This window comes from Pseudophryne corroboree, chromosome 1 (genome assembly GCF_028390025.1).
Source record: "Pseudophryne corroboree isolate aPseCor3 chromosome 1, aPseCor3.hap2, whole genome shotgun sequence".
NCBI lineage: Eukaryota > Metazoa > Chordata > Amphibia > Anura > Myobatrachidae > Pseudophryne > Pseudophryne corroboree.
Genome location: NC_086444.1, coordinates 845,529,466 through 845,550,220, shown reverse-complemented (window position 1 = coordinate 845,550,220; position 20,755 = coordinate 845,529,466). Strand labels below are relative to the sequence as shown.

Sequence of the window (20,755 nt, the reverse complement as noted above, 5' to 3'; positions counted from 1 at the left end):
AGGGTATTATGTTTGGGGAGAAAAAACTACCAGTAGTTTTTCCCCCATCAGAAGAATTAAATGAAGTGTGTGAAGAAGCGTGGGCTTTCCCTGATAAAAGATTGGTAATCTCTAAGAAGTTACTAATGGCGTTCCCTTTCCTGCCAGAGGATAGGTCACGTTGGGAGACACCCCCTAGGGTGGATAAAGCGCTCACACGTTTGTCTAAAAAGGTGGCACTACCGTCTCCGGATACGGCCGCCCTCAAGGAACCTGCTGATAGAAAGCAGGAGGCGATCCTGAAGTCTGTATATACACACTCAGGCATTATACTTAGACCAGCTATTGCGTCAGCATGGATGTGCAGTGCTGTCGCTGCGTGGTCAGATTCCCTGTCAGAAAATATTGACACCCTAGACAGGGACACTATTTTGCTAACCATAGAGCATATAAAAGACTCAGTCTTATACATGAGAGATGCACAGAGGGAGATCTGCCGGCTGGCATCTAAAATAAGTGCATTGTCCATTTCTGCTAGGAGAGGCTTATGGACTCGCCAGTGGACAGGGGATGCAGATTCAAAAAGGCACATGGAAGTTTTGCCTTATAAGGGTGAGGAGTTATTTGGGGATGGTCTCTCGGACCTAGTTTCCACAGCAACTGCTGGGAAGTCAGCATTTTTACCCCATGTTCCCTCACAGCCTAAAAAGGCGCCGTTTTATCAGGTACAGTCCTTTCGGACTCAGAAAAACAGGCGTGGAAAAGGCGGGTCCTTTCTGTCCAGAGGCAGAGGTAGGGGAAAAAGGCTGCAACAAACAGCAGGTTCCCAGGAGCAAAAGTCCTCCCCCGCTTCTTCCAAGTCCGCCGCATGACGGTGGGGCTCCACAGGCGGAGCCAGGTACGGTGGGGGGCCGCCTCAAAAATTTCAGCGATCAGTGGGCTCGCTCACAGGTGGATCCCTGGATCCTGCAAATAGTATCTCAAGGGTACAAACTGGAATTCGAGACGTCTCCACCCCACCGGTTCCTAAAATCTGTCTTGCCGATTACTCCTTCAGACAGGGAGGCTGTGCTAGCGGCAATTCACAAGCTGTATTCCCAGCAGGTGATAATCAAGGTGCCCCTACTTCAACAAGGACGGGGTTACTATTCCACACTGTTTGTGGTACCGAAACCGGACGGTTCGGTAAGACCCATTTTAAATTTGAAATCCTTGAACACATACATAAAAAAATTCAAGTTCAAGATGGAATCGCTCAGGGCGGTTATTGCAAGCCTGGACGAGGGGGATTACATGGTATCCCTGGACATCAAGGATGCTTACCTGCATGTCCCCATTTACTATCCTCACCAGGAGTACCTCAGATTTGTGGTACAGGATTGCCATTACCAAAGCCAGACGCTGCCGTTTGGATTCTCCACGGCACCAAGGGTGTTTACCAAGGTAATGGCGGAAATGATGATACTCCTTCGAAGAAAGGGAGTTTTAATTATCCCGTACTTGGACGATCTCCTAATAAAGGCGAGGTCCAAGGAGCAGTTGTTGGTGGGAGTAGCACTATCTCTGGAGGTGCTACACCAGCACGGTTGGATTCTGAATATTCCAAAATCACAGCTGGTTCCGACGACACGTCTACTGTTCCTGGGTATGATTCTGGATACAGTCCAGAAAAAAGTGTTTCTCCCGGAGGAGAAAGCCAAGGAGCTGTCATCTCTAGTCAGAGACCTCCTGAAACCAAAACAGGTATCGGTGCATCACTGCACGCGGGTCCTGGGAAAGATGGTGGCTTCTTACGAAGCAATTCCTTTCGGCAGGTTCCATGCCAGAATCTTTCAGTGGGACCGGTTGGACCAATGGTCCGGATCGCATCTTCAGATGCATCGCCTAATAACCCTGTCTCCAAGAACCAGGGTGTCTCTGCTGTGGTGGCTGCAGAGTGCTCATCTTCTAGAGGGCCGCAGATTCGGCATACAGGACTGGGTCCTGGTGACCATGGATGCCAGCCTTCGAGGCTGGGGGGCAGTCACACAGGGAAGAAACTTCCAAGGACTATGGTCGAGTCAGGAGACTTCCCTACACATAAATATTCTGGAACTAAGGGCCATTTACAATGCCCTAAGTCAGGCAAAATCCCTGCTTCTACACCAGCCGGTACTGATCCAGTCAGGCAACATCACGGCAGTCGCCCATGTAAATCGACAGGGCGGCACAAGAAGCAGGATGGCAATGGCAGAAGCCACAAGGATTCTCCGATGGGCGGAAAATCACGTACTAGCACTGTCAGCAGTGTTCATTCCGGGAGTGGACAACTGGGAAGCAGACTTTCTCAGCAGGCACGACCTCCACCCGGGAGAGTGGGGACTTCATCCAGAAGTCTTCACGCTGATTGTAAATCGATGGGAACGGCCACAGGTGGACATGATGGCGTCCCGCCTAAACAAAAAACAAGAGAGATATTGCGCCAGGTCAAGGGACCCTCAGGCGATAGCTGTGGACGCTCTAGTGACACCGTGGGTGTACCAGACAGTTTGTGTTCCCTCCTCTGCCTCTCATACCAAGGGTACTGAGAATAATAAGAAAACGAGGAGTAAGAACAATACTCGTGGTTCCGGATTGGCCAAGACGAGCGTGGTACCCGGAACTTCAAGAGATGATCTCAGAGGACCCATGGCCTCTGCCGCTCAGACAGGACCTGCTGCAGCAGGGGCCCTGTCTGTTCCAAGACTTACCGCGGCTGCGTTTGACGGCATGGCGGTTGAACGCCGGATCCTGAAGGAAAATGGCATTCCGGAGGAAGTCATTCCTACGCTGATTAAAGCCAGGAAAGATGTAACTGCAAAGCATTATCACCGCATATGGCGGAAATATGTTGCTTGGTGTGAGGCCAAAAAGGCCCCAACAGAGGAATTTCAACTAGGTCGATTTCTGCATTTCCTACAAGCAGGAGTGACTATGGGCCTGAAATTAGGCTCCATTAAGGTACAGATCACGGCTCTGTCGATTTTCTTCTAGAAAGAACTAGCTTCACTACCTGAAGTTCAGACGTTTGTGAAAGGAGTGCTGCATATTCAGCCCCCGTTTGTGCCTCCAGTGGCACCTTGGGATCTCAACGTGGTGTTGAGTTTCTTAAAATCACATTGGTTTGAGCCACTTAAAACCGTGGATCTAAAATATCTCACGTGGAAAGTGGTCATGTTATTGGCCTTGGCTTCAGCCAGGCGTGTGTCAGAATTGGCAGCTTTATCATGTAAAAGCCCTTATCTGATTTTCCATATGGATAGGGCGGAATTGAGGACTCGTCCCCAGTTTCTCCCTAAGGTGGTATCAGCTTTTCACTTGAACCAATCTATTGTGGTGCCTGCGGCTACTAGGGACTTGGAGGATTCCAAGTTACTGGACGTAGTCAGGGCCTTGAAAATTTATGTTTCCAGGACGGCTAGAGTCAGGAAAACTGACTCGCTATTTATCCTGTATGCACCCAACAAACTGGGTGCTCCTGCTTCTAAGCAGACTATTGCTCGCTGGATTTGTAGCACAATTCAGCTGCCGCATCCTAAATCAGTAAAAGCCCATTCCACAAGGAAGGTGGGCTCATCTTGGGCGGCTGCCCGAGGGGTCTCGGCTTTACAACTTTGCCGAGCTGCTACTTGGTCAGGGGCAAACACGTTTGCAAAATTCTACAAATTTGATACCCTGGCTGAGGAGGACCTTGAGTTCTCTCATTCGGTGCTGCAGAGTCATCCGCACTCTCCCGCCCGTTTGGGAGCTTTGGTATAATCCCCATGGTCCTTTCGGAGTTCCCAGCATCCACTAGGACGTCAGAGAAAATAAGATTTTACTCACCGGTAAATCTATTTCTTGTAGTCCGTAGTGGATGCTGGGCGCCCATCCCAAGTGCGGATTGTCTGCAATACTTGTACATAGTTATTGTTAACTAAAGGGTTATTGTTGAGCCATCTGTTGAGAGGCTCAGTTGTTTTCATACTGTTAAACTGGGTATAGTATCACGAGTTATACGGTGTGATTGGTGTGGCTGGTAAGAGTCTTACCCGGGATTCAAAATCCTTCCTTATTATGTCAGCTCGTCCGGGCACAGTGTCCTAACTGAGGCTTGGAGGAGGGTCATAGTGGGAGGAGCCAGTGCACACCAGGGGACCTAAAAGCTTTCTTTAGTTGTGCCCAGTCTCCTGCGGAGCCGCTATTCCCCATGGTCCTTTCGGAGTTCCCAGCATCCACTACGGACTACGAGAAATAGATTTACCGGTAAGTAAAATCTTATTTTTTTTATTTTTTTTTGAGAACTCAATAATGCACTGGGATTCCTACGTTAAAAGCTACCAGCGGTTTAAGAAAATAGCTTGATCTCTTCTATCTTAGACTGAATCTGATGCTGACCATATACAGTAAATGTCCTATTTGATTTATCAAATGAGGCCCTTACGCCCCCCCACCACACCATTACCTGGGATCATACCTGCCAAAATGTCTTATTTGTGGCATGCAACTGCCTACTGTGTCTGCTTGATCTTTTATTGTTATTGCAGTCTGGAGACAGGGCCGGTTCTACCCCTTGTGGCGCCCAGTGCGAGAGTTTCCACTGGCGCCCCCCTCCGTGGCAAAACAGTTAGTGTGCGGGGGGCGTGGCTTCATAGGGGAGGGGCGTGGCCAGTTATGCTCACAGTAGCTGTGCCCCCCAGTTTATTTGCCCCCAGTAGTTGTGCCCCCTCTTTATTTGCTCCCAGTATTTGTGCCTCCTCTTTATTTGCCCCCAGTAGTTGTGCCCCCTCTTTATTTGCGCCTCCTCTTTATTTGCCCCCAGTAGTTGTCCCCAGTATTTGTGCCTCCTCTTTATTTGCCCCCAGTATTTGTGCCTCCTCTTTATTTGCCCCCAGTTGTTGTGCCCCCTCTTTATTTGCCCCCTGTCGCTGTGCCCCCGCTTACAAACACACACACAAAATAATAAAAACAATACTTACCACTGCCCCGCTCCTGCTTCTTCTGCTGCTGCTGCTCCGTCAGTCTGGCCGCCCGCTCCTCTCTATGGGAGAGACGTCAATGACGTCTCTCCCATAGCGCCGCACAGACACTAGAGGTCAATAACGACCTCTAGTGTCTGTGCCTGGAGCCGGCTGCAGCGGACGCCCACACAACCCTGCTGCAGCCGTGGAGCGGAGTGCGGGCAGGCGGCGGTGCCTCCGGGGTGACTGCGGCCGCGCCCCCAGGCCGCAGCGCCCCGGGCAAAGGCACTGCTTGCCCGCACCAAGGACCGCTCCTGTCTGGAGAGAGTGCTATAAGCCATCATGAAGCTGCGCCTTTTACATACCCTTTGCTTACTTCTCTCTCTTAGGCTTTTCTGCTGCTATTGGCAGTTCCATAGCAACAAGTTACTAGATGTAACAACTATCCACCCAGCATGTGCAGTGAAGTTTGAAAATTAAAGGCTGCCTCAGGAGTGGGAGGAAGAAAGTGAAATACTAGATGGATGGGTTGGTTAATCCAAGTCCCTAAACAGATTGACAGAATATGGTTGATATTCCAGACTGCTCCATGTCTGTAGCTTGTGGGTGACCCAGCTGTGTTTTACAGATGTAGCCACGCTCATCCATGCTGCAATGGTATGCGCGGGTATGGGTCGTTGGGTCGACTCACCTTAGGTCGACAGTCATTAGGTTGACCATGGAAGATCGACATGCATTAGGTCGACAGGGACAATATGTAGACACAGTCATTAGGTTGACAGGTCAAAAGGTCGACGTGGGTTTTTGGGGGGGTTTTTGGTGTCGTTTTCTTCGTAAAGTGACGGGGAACACCAATTAGTGCACCATGTCCCCTCTCATGGCGAGCAAGGTGCCTCGCTCCGCTACCGCTGCGCTCGGCACAGGTTACCGTTCCCAATTGTAGTCCACATTTGACCTGTCGACCTAATGCATGTCGACCTAAGCTGTGTCGACCTAACGACCGTATCCTGTATGCCCCCATTCAATCCAATGGGATGAACCCCCGGCTGCAACTAGTATGCCTGTGCATATCCATTGTGGCAACTGCGAACCTGGCTACATCTGTTTATGGGGTTTCTTTCTGCTGAAACTGAAAAGGATTTGGCTACAGTATATGTCCAATTAGGTTGCCAGAAGTGATCAGTGAAAAGATCTTGTAACAGTACACGGGGGAAGGTATTGTGGGTAATTCCAAGTTGATCGCAGCAGGATTTTTTTTTAGCAATTGGGCAAAACCATGTGCACTGCAGGGGAGGCAGATATAACATGTGCAGAGAGAGTTAGATTTGGGTGGGGTGTGTTCAATCTGCAATCTAATTTGCAGTGTAAAAATAAAGCAGCCAGTATTTGCCCTGCACAGAAACAAAATAACCCACCCAAATCTAACTCTTTCTGCACGTTATATCTGCCTCCCCTGCAGTGCACATGGTTTTGCCCAATTGCTAAAAAAAATCCTGCTTTGATCAACTTGGAATTACCCCCATTGTCCTCTCTTTTGCTACTCGGCCGCTTAATCATGATGGACTTATGTTGAGGGATTCGTAAATGGGGAACTTGGGTAGCTTAACATGGGTAGAAACACACTTAACCAGTCTATATTGGAAACTAGTGTCCAGTAAAACAGCAAGCTATGTGCCATCAACCTAATATTCACTTACATTGCCCTCAGAGTGCACATACTCTAGTAGAAACTGTATTTAAGATCATTTTTACTTTAAATGATATTTGACGCCCAACTTGCCTCATAGGGTTTGGTATGTTTTACCGGCAGACGGGGTGCCGCCTGTCAGTATACCGACATCGGCATCCAATCTGCCAGAATCCTGGCAGTCAGTCCCCACGCAGGCTCGCTGCACTCTTCACTCCTCAGGCCCGATGGCTCGCTTTCCCAGACGGTAGGTGGTGTGGACCCCACAACCCCAGTTGGTATACCAGGCGCCGGTCAGGATTTTGTATGACTGTATTTCACTGGCTGTCGGGATTCTGGCGTCTGTCTCCTGCACGCCGGGATCCCAACAGTCGGCATTTTAACAGCATCCCACCTCATATGATCAGATTTTGGTCTTTAGAAATGGATACTGTAGCCATGTATTAATAATGTTCACTATGCCTTGTCCTGTCATCTGTGCTAACAGGATTTGTCACAGGATGTAATCAAGAAAATTATATCAGGAATGAGGATTGAAGAATTTACACCTTCAAACAAGGTATGCATATTTGCTTTGTTATTTTTGTACTTATATCGCTAATATCGTTACTTGGTATGCATTTGTAGATCACACCATGCATTAAGCATATCTTATTTCATGTGTAATGGAAACTTTGTCACAAACTACATTTTTCAATTTTATGTGCAGAAAAGGACCTACATGTGCTTGTTCAGTTGCCTCCGGTATTCTGACAATAAAGAACCGGTTGTATAAATAAAATCTCTGGTTTGAGAAGTATTTTTTTCTGCAGCAGGATACATTGGTTTCCACAGGAAAACATTGGGCATGGTGTATTAACGCTCCATTTAATAAGGCTCTGTAGTACCGGCAGTGGAAGTACAGCATAGGATAATCGGCGCTTTACCTGTATCCCTTCCCCCGGCCCAGGGCACCATCTCCACATAGATTTCCCACCCTGGAGCTGCCTCACACTCTCCCTCATTCCCTGACAGAGACGCTGGGCGCCATCTTTTGAGCATAGCTACTACTAGTCTCTGGGTTTGCAGGGCAAGGTCTCCCTTGTAAAGCCACCTGTATACAGCGCTGTGACTTTACAAACACTTGAGTATCCTACATGTCTTTATACAGACGGCGTTCGTTAACAAAGAGTGTACCTGTATAATACAGTGCAGCTTTATTGTGATAAATTCTGCATTGCCTATGACTGTGTGTGTGTTTGTATCTGCTGTGTGGTTTCACTCTCAATGTTTTCCAGATATAACTGTCCCTATGGGGGTGATGTATGAAAAATGTCCTAACAGACGTTATGTGTCCAGGGGCGTATCACCACATTATCGTGGTGATACGCCCGCAGCCGCCGCCACAATGTATTATTGAGGCCTCCGCCGTTGTGGGAGGGCGTTATCTTACCTGTCCCACGATAGCGCACTTTCCACATCGGCTGGGCTGGTATCGCTGTCGGTGTCTTTCTGCGCATACGCCCTTCTGCCGTTCGCCATGCTCGCGCAGCTGGAGGCGCATGCGCAATTAGGCTGTGTGGTCGTGTTTGTCCATGAGCAATAAAGTTTTAGCCTCAAAATTTCAATAATAAAAAAAAAAAAACCCATCCCTGAATGCTGCTGCCACACATCGCCTGGTCGGGGGAGGCGAACCGGACCAGCGGCCTTAGGAGGCGAAAAGTGACAGCAGAGGCAACCATTCTGTACTGCGGGGAAGCGGTAAGTGGCGGAGGCGCGCGACGGGCAGTGCATACGGTGTTAACATGCCATTCATACATTTGGGTGCAGCGCAAAATGCTGCCTTAAGGTGCAACTTTGGTCAGCAAAAACCACAGCGCACTTTCATACATCGGTCCCAATATTCTGTACCCTAAGAGGTATCTGGGTCTGCTAATATAGTGCGTCACAGTATTTATCCTATATGTATATTGTACTGTGTATTCAGTCACATAATACCGGATTTATTCACAGGTATTGCTTTGTCTGGCAATATCGTAATTCAGACCTGATCGCTTGCTAGGGTTTTTTTTTGCAGTCCTGCGTTCGCATACTCGCTGCCCACAGGGGAGTGTATTTTAGCTGTGCAAGTGTGCGATCGCATGTGTAGCAGAGCTGTACAAACTGATTTTGTGCTGTCTCTGAGTAATCCAGGACTTAGCCGCTGCGATCACTTCAGCCTGTCCGGGACCGGAATTGACATCAGACACCCACCCTGTAAACGCTTGGGAAAACCTGCGTTTTTCCAAACACTCTCGGAAAACGGTCAGTTGCCACCCAGAATCGCCTTCTTCCTGTCAATCTCCTCGTGATTGCTGGTGCGATGGGATTTTTCGAACCATCCCGTTGCTGCCCGGCGCTCCCCAGCGCTGCGGATTGACACACCTGCGCAGTTCAGGTCTGAATTACCCCCAAAGTCGCTCTGTTGTTGCATTCTCACATAATGTCTAACAGAAAAGATCAGAAATTTGTGATGTAGCTGTTTTGCTTGATTTTATTCCCAGATTGTTGAAACGGATGAAAATGTAAAGAAACCTGACCAAATTCCAGTGAGCAGCGAGGATGAGCGGCTAGCAGTTGGACAGTTAGAGAAAGCCATTGCAGAAGACCAAGCCACACAAGGTCATACCGGTCTCATTTCCCAATCGTAAAATGTTTATTTCTAATATAAAATCAAAATGGTGAATTAACCACTTGAGACCATATTTGTAGAGGTCTTTTGGGTGATAAGTTTTTTCAAAGATGGTAACCATGCTTCAAGGCAAGAATCCAGTTTCTGTTACAAATTACAAATGTGTATGGAAGATTTAAATGTAAGAAGCATGCTGTTCTTCCAGAAGTGTCTGGATAGGTCGAGTGGGAAAAAAACTGCCCTTTGTGGAATTCTAGACATTTTTATAGGGCATATTACATAAACAGCCTTCATTTGTGCCTCCTATACTTCTGTAAGATCTTTATTTGGTGTTGAATGCCTTACCGCACTATTCGGTTTAGAGCTAAAGTTCCTTACCTGCAAGGGATGTAGTTATAATGCCCACTGTCGGGATCCTGGCATTCAGAAGTCAGATGCTAGAATCCTGACAGCTGACATTGCTGGCAGTCGGGAATGCCAACAGCCCCCCTTAATTACCACTCGGTTGGTGGGTCCATGCCACCAACCGAGTGGGAATAGAACCTGTAGCAAGCATACACTGGGCCCAGAAGTGTGGCGAGCCTGCAAGGGGAATCGCTGCCGATATACTGGCAGAGGGGATGCCGCTGTCGGTATACTGACAGCCGGTATATCACACCCATTCCACCTGCAAGACTGTTTCTCTTTTGCCCTTACTTACTGGCTGGAAAGTTTCAGAGCTGGGTTCTCTTTCCTTTAAATGTTCTCTTCTCAGTTGTCTTGAAGAACGGTTTGTTGGTGGCAAGCAGGCATTACAGCCAAAATAGGTTTCCCGACTACACATTTAGGGGATTATTTATCAAAGTTTGGCGAGAGATTAAATATCAACCAATCAACTCCTGTCATTTTTCAAGCAGAACCTGTAAAATGTAAGCTGATTGGCTAGTAGTTTATCTCTCACATCTTTATCTCTCTCCAAACTTTGATAAATACCCACCCTTAATGAAGATATGGTCCATTGCTAGGTGGATTACTTCTTCCATTATTACAGTGGATATCTTGGGCAGTTCTGTAGAGCCACCACTTGGTCACTGGCCATACAGTCACCAGATTATTCAGGTTTTATGTGTTTGTGTCCAGCAATGTTAGTTACGGAAGGAGGGTGCTAGTCACTGATTTCACTCAGTGCACCTATCCTTAGAGTCACAGTTTTTCCAGTTTCCAGCAATTGGAGGACTTCAGAAAGAGGATATGTTTATACTTGTGTCAAAATCTTTTCTTCGAGTCCATCAATGGACATTTGTCATTCATTCCTCTCTCTCTTGACTTGCGCGGCTTTGTAACTGATGGCTTCCCACTAGGTGCCAGTGTATAGGGAAAAGCTGCAGACAAGTATTGGAGTAGAGCGGGCACGTTCAATTCTAACACCTGTTTAACACTAATTTCCCCAGTGGATCAAGAAAAAGCAAAAGTATAACTGTCCTCTTTTATGCATGACTTCACCTGATGATCTCATATGTTGAACGTGTTATTTATTGACAAGTGCATTTTTTATTGGTGGTTAGATTTTTATCAGTTTACTTATTCTATATATATTCCGATAGATGACCTTCAGATGAAGTTGCTATCATTTGAAAAGGATGATGACCGCAATGAGCACATAAACTTCATTACAGCAGCCTCCAACTTGAGAGCCAGAATGTACAACATTGAGCCAGCGGACAGACTGAAGACCAAGCGTATAGCAGGAAAAATTATCCCAGCTATAGCTACAGCCACAGCAGCTGTGTCTGGCCTGGTTAGTAGTGATAAGTTCACACCTTTACATGGATATCTGATATTAGAAATTGGGCCTGTCGTCAAGTTAAAACTTATTCATACAATTTAACTCCCCACTAATCTCAACGTTGAAGAGGGGTAAATGGCTGTATATACAATATTTTGTACCAGGCTTTTTCTTTATAATTTTCCCTCTGTAATTGTCTAGTGTAGAATTGAAGGTATGGGTTTTGTAAAATATTATTGTGATACAGCTTACCCTAGTTTTGATGATAATATTAAGCCTACTGGCAGATCTCAACATTTAGTGCAGTTCCATTGTTTTGCTTAGTTTTCCATAGAATCCATTCATCTCCACCTAGAGATTTTATTAATCTAACTGAGGTATAATAATTTATAGTAGTTGGCTGGTCTCTATGGGAAGGTATATGTTTGACATGTTAAGGTCATTGGGCCTAATTCAGACCTGATCGCTAGACTGCGTTTTCGTACAGCGGCCGATCAGGTCTAAACTGCGCATGCATATGCAACGCGCAAGCGCGTCGCACAGGTACAAAGCAGATCGCCGCTCAGCGATGGGTTTGTGCGAAAGATCCATTCGCAAGGAGATTGACAGGAAAAAGCCGTTTGCGGGTGGTAACTGACCGTTTTCTGGAAGTGTGTGGAAAAACGTAGGCGTGTCCAAGCGTTTGCAGAGTGGGTGTCTGAAGCGATCGCAGCAAATGAGTAAGTCCTGGGCTACTCAGAGACTGCACAAAATCTGTTTGCACAGTTCTGTTACACAGGCGTTTGCACACATGCAAAGCGAAAATACACTCCCCTATGGGCGGCGACTAAGCGAACACAGGAATGCAAAAAAAACCTAGCAAGCGAGCAGGTCTAAATTAGCCCCATTGTGCGAACTGAAAATATGAAGCAGAAGCCATGGTTTTTGCTTAGTAAATTAGTAAATACAAGAACTGTATACACAAGGTGGAAATTGGCTCCCACAAATCACGTTGTAGAGTGATTGCGTTACATTTTATTGAGGTAATTCCTACTTATTTTTTCTCAGGTTGCCCTGGAGTTAATTAAAGTTGTTGGAGGACATTCATTAGAGGCTTACAAAAATTGTTTCTTCAACCTAGCAATTCCAATCATTGTTTTCACAGAAACAGCTGAAGTAAAAATAACTGATATCAGGTGATGTGACGCCCCAAATTGCAATATCTTTGTGCATTTCCTATAATCTTACTGTTTCCTCTGTAATTGCCATTTTTATATGGAGCATTATTTAGAGTTAGGGGTAACACTAGAGGTTAGGTGCACATTTAAGCTTTGTGGATAGATTTGGAGTTGATGTGGGTCATCCTAAACTGTAAATTGAAGTGTTGGGGGGAAAAAAAAGCTGTAAAACCTGAATAATGTATGTGTGCTGCAGGCAAAGCAGCAGCGCGTTCCCTATATCTACAAAGGTTTTACATTTCCACCCTTTCATCACAGCATGGCAAGTGTGCACCCTTTAGCTTATGTGCTCTTTACACTTACTGAGATCTTGTTACAGTAACTAAACCAGTACTAGGTACTGCTATACTGTATCATCCAAGTCTATTATCATTACAGCCCTGCTTCCGGTACCACCACTGCTCAGCAAGAAACACTGATTTGAGCCTGAGGTGGCTGACTCGTTTGTAACTGTGTTTCCTACAGATGTGTCCACTTACATCTAGCCATCTGTCGCATGTGACGCCAAGCAGTGTAATGAAGGACGGAATGAGATGATGTTCCATCCTTCATTACGTTGTTCTGATGTGTACTGTTGATATGGTATGTCAGCCTGTCAAGGAGGTTTGTGTATGGGGTGAGTTTCCCATATTGTCCATGCATTGACTGGAGGAGCTCTGCCCCATCTCTTGGCACAATAAAGAATCACTAGAAGATCTATTCTTAAAATCTCCTACCTAAACTACTTCAAGCACTTGGGACCCTATGGTCTGGTACCCCCAATACACTGAGTATGCTCCATCAGGATAGTATCCAGTACTTGAAGTATCCAACCTACAGTACAACTGCCTTAGCCAATGTTCCCTGAGATTTTTTTGTGCATATTGGGGGTAATTCCAAGTTGATCGCAGCAGGAAATTTTTTAGCAATTGGGCAAAACCATGTGCACTGCAGGGGAGGCAGATATAACATTTGCAGAGAGAGTTAGATTTGGGTGTGGTGTGTTCAATCTGCAATCTAATTTGCAGTGTAAAAATAAAGCAGCCAGTATTTACCCTGCACAGAAATAAAATAACCGACCTAAATCTAACTCTTTCTGCACATGTTATATCTGCATGGTTTTGCCCAACTGCTAAAAAATTTCCTGCTGCGATCAACTTGGAATTACCCCCATTGTACATATCAAGAACAACTTTATATTCATGTTAACACATAGGTGTGGTGTATTGCTCATAGATGGGGCATTTCCTGCAGCACATGCAGTGTGTGTGGGGGGGGGGGGATCCAGGTGCTGGTATATTTTCTAATTATCTACACAAATTCATTTGCAAAACACGCAATACTCAATATAATATCTACTTGCAGTATTAATCAACTGACACACGTCTGAAGTTCTGAACTATATATGCATTTCCTTATCTTTAGTAGCCATAAAATGAATAAACTGATGTGTAGCTAGACTGAGGGCACATTAGAAGACACCTTTATCACTGTTTTCTCTGCTGGGCCTTAATACTTTGGCTACATGGCCTAATTTATGTTTGCTGGCAGTTGTCAATGTTCACGCAACAGCGATTATCTTCAGACAAGTGCCGTGATCACATTGCGCATGCATCAAGGAGCCTTTGCGAATGCGTTCGTATTGAGGATTTAGGGAGGGTATTCATTTAGTGCCATTTTCTTCGGCTAGCCGAAAAACTGCACTAATTAGACGTAAGTGTATTCAATTGCGGGAGTTTTCGCCCTTTTTTTTGTCACTTTTTTCACCCATGCCTTTTCATTTTCTTTTGTGGACGAATCGGCATGGGTGAAAATGAACCCAAAAACCGCGACAACACACGCGAATTCGCCAAAACACGTAATCGGCTGCAAATTTGCTAATCCACGTGGTTTTCGCCCGTACCGGTTTTGTTTTTTTCGACCAGTCAAAAAAAAAAACCGCACGGGCATTGAATAGGTCAAATGTAAATTCGGCCTATAAACAGCCGAAAAGTGATATTTTTCTCCTGGACGAAAGAACCGGCATTAAATGAATACCCCACCAAAGTCGCAGAGCGATTGACAGGAAAGGACAGTTTGGGGGAGTTAATAGGGAGCAGTGGCCAAATGCAGTCTTGTCATGCCTGTTTTTGGGGTGTGTATCTGCCTTCAGCTGCGATCAAGTACATACAGAAACATGGCGCCAGCATAGCTACTGCAGTGCCAGTCGTCGTAGCCCTAGGTCGTATTCTTACAGTCGATGTTCCTTGTTCTTGCATATAGACCGCAAATGTGTATGCAGTTCGGCAGCTTCACTTGCTAACATTAACAATTCAGTAGCCTAGAAAATTGCACTTACTAAAGCCTGTAATACAAACATGAATTACACCCATAGTAACACTTAGCATTTTGCCTTGGGTTACTTTAGATTTATAGATTTGTATCCAGTTTTCATGTATAAGAAGAGGGAACAGCAATAAAAGGAAAGATAAAGGAACTGTTCACTGATGACTGACATCACTTGTAATGAATCATCATATCTGTTTGTTTTCCACATTACAGGAATGGTATTTCATTTACCATCTGGGACAGATGGACTATCTATGGCAAAGAAGACTTTACTCTATTGGACTTTATTAATGCTGTCAGAGTAAGACTGTCTTATTTTATTTGATAAACATTACATCTATGCTTATTCCTCTAGTTTTAATATTTACCTGTAGTTGTGTTACCTTACAGGGAATTTTTGTGTTGAACACCTCAATAGTCGTTCTCTCTAACCTTCTCCTGGCGGAGACTGGTATTCAGTGGGGTATACAGGATGCTGTTAGTAGTTCAGGCACATGTTTAAGCTGAACTTGTTTTCCTTCTACATCCCATAATGTCATCTACTCAAGTTTATTTTTTGTGCCCATGAAGCTGGCATCATTGTTTTGGTCTTCTACTTATTGTAAGTTTTCCTGGAAAGAGGTTCTAAATACCAGCATTGGCATTTCTATAATGGGTTAAATTTGTGTGGTGCACATGGGCCCCTGGCTCCAGGGGGCCCATACCACACACATTGCACCCATGTTTTATTACTTACACTCCCAGAGTCGCATGTCAGAGCTCCAGCGATGGTAAAAACCACCAGTAAAATGGCAGTAGGAGTTTAGTCTTCGGAACATGGCAGGCGCCATATTTCCAGAGACCTGCGCATGTACAGCATACTCTGGCACAGTGCCGGAGCCTACAGCACTGTGAAGAGGTGGGGGCCCACCTGAAGTCTGCACACGGGCCCCCTCCTCTATAAAATTGCTCCTTAATACGTGGACTAATTTGGTGATCACATCTTTTTCAAATATGCAGTGAGTAATGCCATTAACAATTCAGGGATCTTCACTATAATCTGGTCATAGCTCTGATGGTCTTTACCAAGATCATGGCTGTCTTGGTCATTCAACTGGGTGATGATCATTACATACCTGGATGACCTCATCAAAGCAAGGCCAGGCACTCCTCCATAACCATCTGCAGCTGACTATAGAAAAGTTGGAACAACATGTTTAGGTGAGCAACTTTCGGGAGGACAACGTCCTTCCCATCACAGCGCATAGATTTTGTGTGTTTCCTCTTTGACATCAGGTGTTGCAATGTGTTCCTACCGGAGGAGATCATTTTGGATGTCCAGAGACAGGGCCTTGCCCTGCTTTCTTTAAGTGATTATGTACGCACACTTCCATTCCTGTTTATTTCAACTGCAACTTCTTGCTCGCCTTTCTTGATCGAACCCTCACTTGGTGAATCAATTGATCAAGTTGTCACCAATATTCCGATGGTCCTTTCCTTGGTGGCTCCTCAGATGAAACCTTGGCCAGAGTCGACCCCTGTACATCTGGAAGTGGATCACAGATGCCAACCTGCAGGGTTGAGATACATAGTCTGCATATGCATGGGTGCTGGTTCCTGAATAAGACCAGGCTTCCTGTAAACATTTTGCTTCAAGCAAAGTCCTCCCTTTGTGGGTAGACCTTTTGGATTCTAACGGACAGTGCCATAGCCACAGCAAACATTAACCATCGAGGAGGAACCCACATGTCCATGGCAATGGCAGAAGCAGCAAAGATCTTTTTTGTGTGGAAAAGAATGTGCCAGTTAAACCGTATTAATCACAGGGAGAGGAAAAACTGGAATGATGATCCAAGGCAATCACACAATACATCCTGCCAAATGTTCTCTTTATCCAGGTGTGTTTGACCAAATTGTAGTACACTGGAGTCTGCCAGTTCTAGACTTGATAGTCTCTCAACAGAACCATAAAGTGCCACTCTTGAACGTGCATCATAGATCAGCAAGCAATCCTGGTGTTTGCAATGATGGTTCAATCATGCTCCCTCGTGTGCAGAAAAAGACCAAAGCAGAGGGGATTTCATTCATCCTAGTGGCCACAGAATGGGCAAAATTGGTCACAGTATGTATAAAACTTTCTCAGATAGTGGCTGTTCTCGTGGTCTTCTTGACATTGATGAAGCTCTTCTAATATATATGGATAAATCTGCTACTTTCCGTAAGGTTGAAAGCCTTATGGAGATCTGTAATGTACATAAGCGGATCTGTAATGTACATAAGCGATAGTGTTAGCCAGTGACCTTGCATTTGGTGGTCATGTGCATCTTTGGCACCATGTGGCAAGCAAACGTTTTGGAAGGGACCCAAATCCTGATTAACTTGTGGACCATTTTGCCAGATCCGGAAGCAATTTTTGAGCAGCACAACACAGTACCTGTGGAGACAGCCACCTGGTCATTCCTTCATATATTTGGAAAATACTTCAAGTTTATTGTTTAATGGTTTTGTAGCCAGGTTTGGCCATAACGTTTTGCAAGCAACCATAGCTGAGCATGCCCTCACTTAGCATCTGTGGAACTCCCCATTGTGTGACACTTCTCCCCAGGAGCATGATAGAGAAAAGAGGATTTTTTTGCTCACAATTACACCCATTTTTGTACAATATAAAACATTACTTGTCAATAAGACCACAAAATTATTGTAGGCAAAAACAATCATACGTTGCTGGGTATCTTAAATCATGGGGAGGGATTCATTTTTCTTACCCTGCTGCTGCCACTAGATGGAGCCCGACAGAGTAATTTAATTGTTGCCCATTCGGTCGCGAATAGCCTAGAAGTTATTACTTTATATACTGCTTTGCTTAATATTACTGAAAATAACGTTAAAATACATTGCTACATTAATTATTACAGGAACAGTATGGGATAGAACCAACGATGGTTGTGCAAGGCGTCAAAATGCTATACGTTCCAGTTATGCCGGGCCATGCAAAGAGATTGAAACTCACGTAAGTGTAGAGGTTTCCAGTACAGCTGATTTTTATAATTGAATGTCATTTTAATTTTTTAATTATGTACCACGGGTTACGTATAATTTACCTCCGCTTTGGATGCCGAAAGTCATTATGCCGACATCGGCATCCCGAGCGGTGGAATGCCGGCGGGGGGCAAGCGCATCAAGCCCCTTGCGGGCGCCATTCTATTTTCCCTGTATGGGTGGACACCCATAGAGAGGGAATCGCCTACCTCGCCGGTATACCGGCTGTGGTATGGTGCCCATGTCGGGATCCCGGGGTCTGTATTGTGACCACCAGGATCCCCACGGTCTGTATGCTAACCGCATATCTGTACCACTACTGTTACTGTTCTGTTTCTTACTGTACTGCCATGCAAATGTAGCACTTTCATGTTGAGCTACTATGTATGAAGCGAAGAAATCTCTCTTCGTAATAGACGTTGTAAAACCATCATTATAGGAATGATGATATATATGGTATCATATTCTGTTTGTGCAAAGAAAACATTTAACATATTATGATGCTGTTCTTTAGATTTTCTTTACAATTCATGAACAAATTACTATTACGTATTTTTTCTCAGGCAATATTGAAATATTTCTTTATTAAAAAGTTCTTTTAAAAGATGCCAACGTTCATATACATTTTCATCTAGCAATGTACACAAGTAATATTAGGCTCAGCATGGCCCATAATGGTTCTTTGGCTGTGAGGAGCCAGCAATTCATGATCAGGTGGTAGTGAGATGGATGGATTGATGGTACAAGAGCACACATCCAGTTGTGGTCCAAGAACTGAATCCAGTCAGTGTAATTAGAGTATGATGGGCAGGGTGAGGGTGATCCTTTCTCCAAGACTATCAAATTGGATGTCCGATGCTATTCTACTTTCCACAGCTGCAACAGAGGCTGCTTTTTACCATTAAGGAAGGGAATAAAGCTAGCATGTTAATTGTTGATCTTGACACTCTTTCACAAGTTGAATAACTGGAAAGTCTTCATTTTGAGAAGATCCACGGGGAGTCCAGTGTTTGCTTTACATATCGCAGTTCCAGGTAATGTACATTGTAGTGTACATTACCTATAGGTAATAAGAATTCTTCCTGAAATATTTGATAGATATATCAATAGTAAGGTGTCAAACAGTGCAGAAACTCCTTAGTTACTGCTGTATACAGTATCTGTGCACGTTTGTCTAATGAACAAAACCAGAAAAAGGCTCATTATTTTACTACTACAGTCTATAAAACTCAATGGGATTATCTTGACTCATATGTTGAACATATTCCTTCTGTTGTCATTTTCCTTTTATTTCAACTGTAGAATGCACAAGCTTGTGAAGCCAGGAGCCGATAAAAAATATGTCGACCTGACTGTGTCCTTTGCACCAGAAAGCGATGAGGATGAAGATTTGCCTGGACCTCCTGTGAGATATTACTTCAGCCAGGAAAACAATTAGCAGCTGGTGTCATCCTGGGTGCATGTGTTGGTACTACTTGTCACAACAGGGTGCAGCCTTAACTAAGTGGAAGTAGTGATTTGCACTAATATTTTACGTAACAGAAACTGAGTATAAAGTGTTTCCCCATGCTTTCTTGTATGCTTTTCTTTGTTGCCAGTGGTCTGGAATACAGAATTTTTAAATGCAATATTCTGTGCTATAACCCAAAAAATAAATGCATTTTGGAAAAAAAAAACAATAACAAAAAAAAAAAAAGAGTGTAAGCAGGATGGATAGGGATCAAAATATCTATTTTGATTTCAACCGGCTGTACTGTATTTCCTATCCTGCAATGATAAAAGTGGATTCTGCTAGAATATTAAGTAATACGTCTGTGTGCCTTGCAGTAAGTGTGCACATGAGATCTTCGAGCTTTGTACGTGTGTATGTGATATGGAAGCAAGCATTTATCTGCGTAATATGTACTGTAGTTCCACGTATGTAATATTTCTCCCCATGCTCTTGTTTTTGATTTGGTTAACGTGGAGGGAAAGTTATATCCAACAGAACACAGTGTATTATAGATTGGATAATGCATCTTCTACTGTACATTATAAGGGTATTACAAGTCACTGACCTATGAAATGCCTTAGTATTTTAAGTGATGAAGTAAGTGGTGTAAAGTATGTCTGCCAGTGATGTATGTTCACGCAAGAAACACACATCTTTTTACATTATGTTTTATCAACGTCTTTTGACTCAAGCTTGTGTTTGTTCTGTATAAATTATACATTGATGACATACACATTTTGCCAGTAGTAAAACAATGCCCCACCAGGGCTCCCTGGCTAGTATGGGCACGTGTGGAGCTTTAGTTGTATATGATCTTGAACTTGTGAGTAAGGATACAGACCAGAAACATTTCATTAAAAAATAATAATAATAAAATGACACACACAACAGACGGGCATACTTGGTAGGTTGCGGATGAGCAGCTGCAAAGCATGACATCTTACACAACCTACCGAGAATTCTTCTACAGAAGTATCCAAAGGGAATCTCTTAAGCAACTGGAAATAAACATTTCTGTTCCTAATCAAGGAAACAAATGGCAGTTGACCTGGTATCTCTTATTGTCTATTATTTAAATGCCTCCTCTACCTTCTGTTGAACTAGTTGATCGGGATTGCTGTTGTATAACATGCTGTTTCACCTATCACTTGAATTGAATAAAATATTTCAATACTGGAATAGTCCAGGGGTTCAGCGTGGAAAGATGATAAATGAGCCAGGCTATCAAATGAGAGTTGTGTTCTTTGTATTATGTTTTTTTTATGCTCAGGGGCGTTCATTGCCATATGCAAGCAAGGCCATTGCAACTATGACAAGTCTGCAGCTATAAAGTGTTTTAAAGATGTAATATTTTGGTTGAGAGACTGCCTTTTCAGTACATATTATAACTACAATAGTCCATATTTGAATAAAAGAGCAGTTAATATTTTTTCAATTGTTTGGAGTAGTTCTTGCATAACGGTCTATCAACTTTTCATTTATGTCTTTGGCTTGCTCCAAGGTTGGGAATTTTGAGCTCCCAGAGAAAACAGTTTCCAGAGAGTCCCGCACTGTTCATTTTAAGCTGTATTCCTGCATTAAACATAAATATACGGGTGGTCTTCAGTTTGCCGGCTGTCGGGATCCCGGCGCACAGTATACCGGCGCCGGAATCCCGACAGCTGGCATACCGACACTTGTTC

General features: G+C 44.5%; 1 protein-coding gene across 1 annotated transcript in view; it reads left to right on the top strand.

The window, feature by feature from the left end:
• Window positions 1–20,502, top strand: part of UBA6 (ubiquitin like modifier activating enzyme 6) — a 170,044-nt gene extending 149,542 nt beyond the window's left edge. Inside the window, exons 26-32 of the mRNA XM_063919926.1 lie at window positions 7,112–7,183; window positions 9,147–9,264; window positions 10,858–11,051; window positions 12,087–12,214; window positions 14,777–14,864; window positions 17,458–17,552; window positions 18,884–20,502. Coding sequence (XP_063775996.1) covers window positions 7,112–7,183; window positions 9,147–9,264; window positions 10,858–11,051; window positions 12,087–12,214; window positions 14,777–14,864; window positions 17,458–17,552; window positions 18,884–19,019 — 831 coding nt within the window. The 3' untranslated portion in view covers window positions 19,020–20,502. The remainder of the gene's footprint in view (window positions 1–7,111; window positions 7,184–9,146; window positions 9,265–10,857; window positions 11,052–12,086; window positions 12,215–14,776; window positions 14,865–17,457; window positions 17,553–18,883) is intronic.
• Window positions 20,503–20,755: the final 253 nt, after the last annotated feature.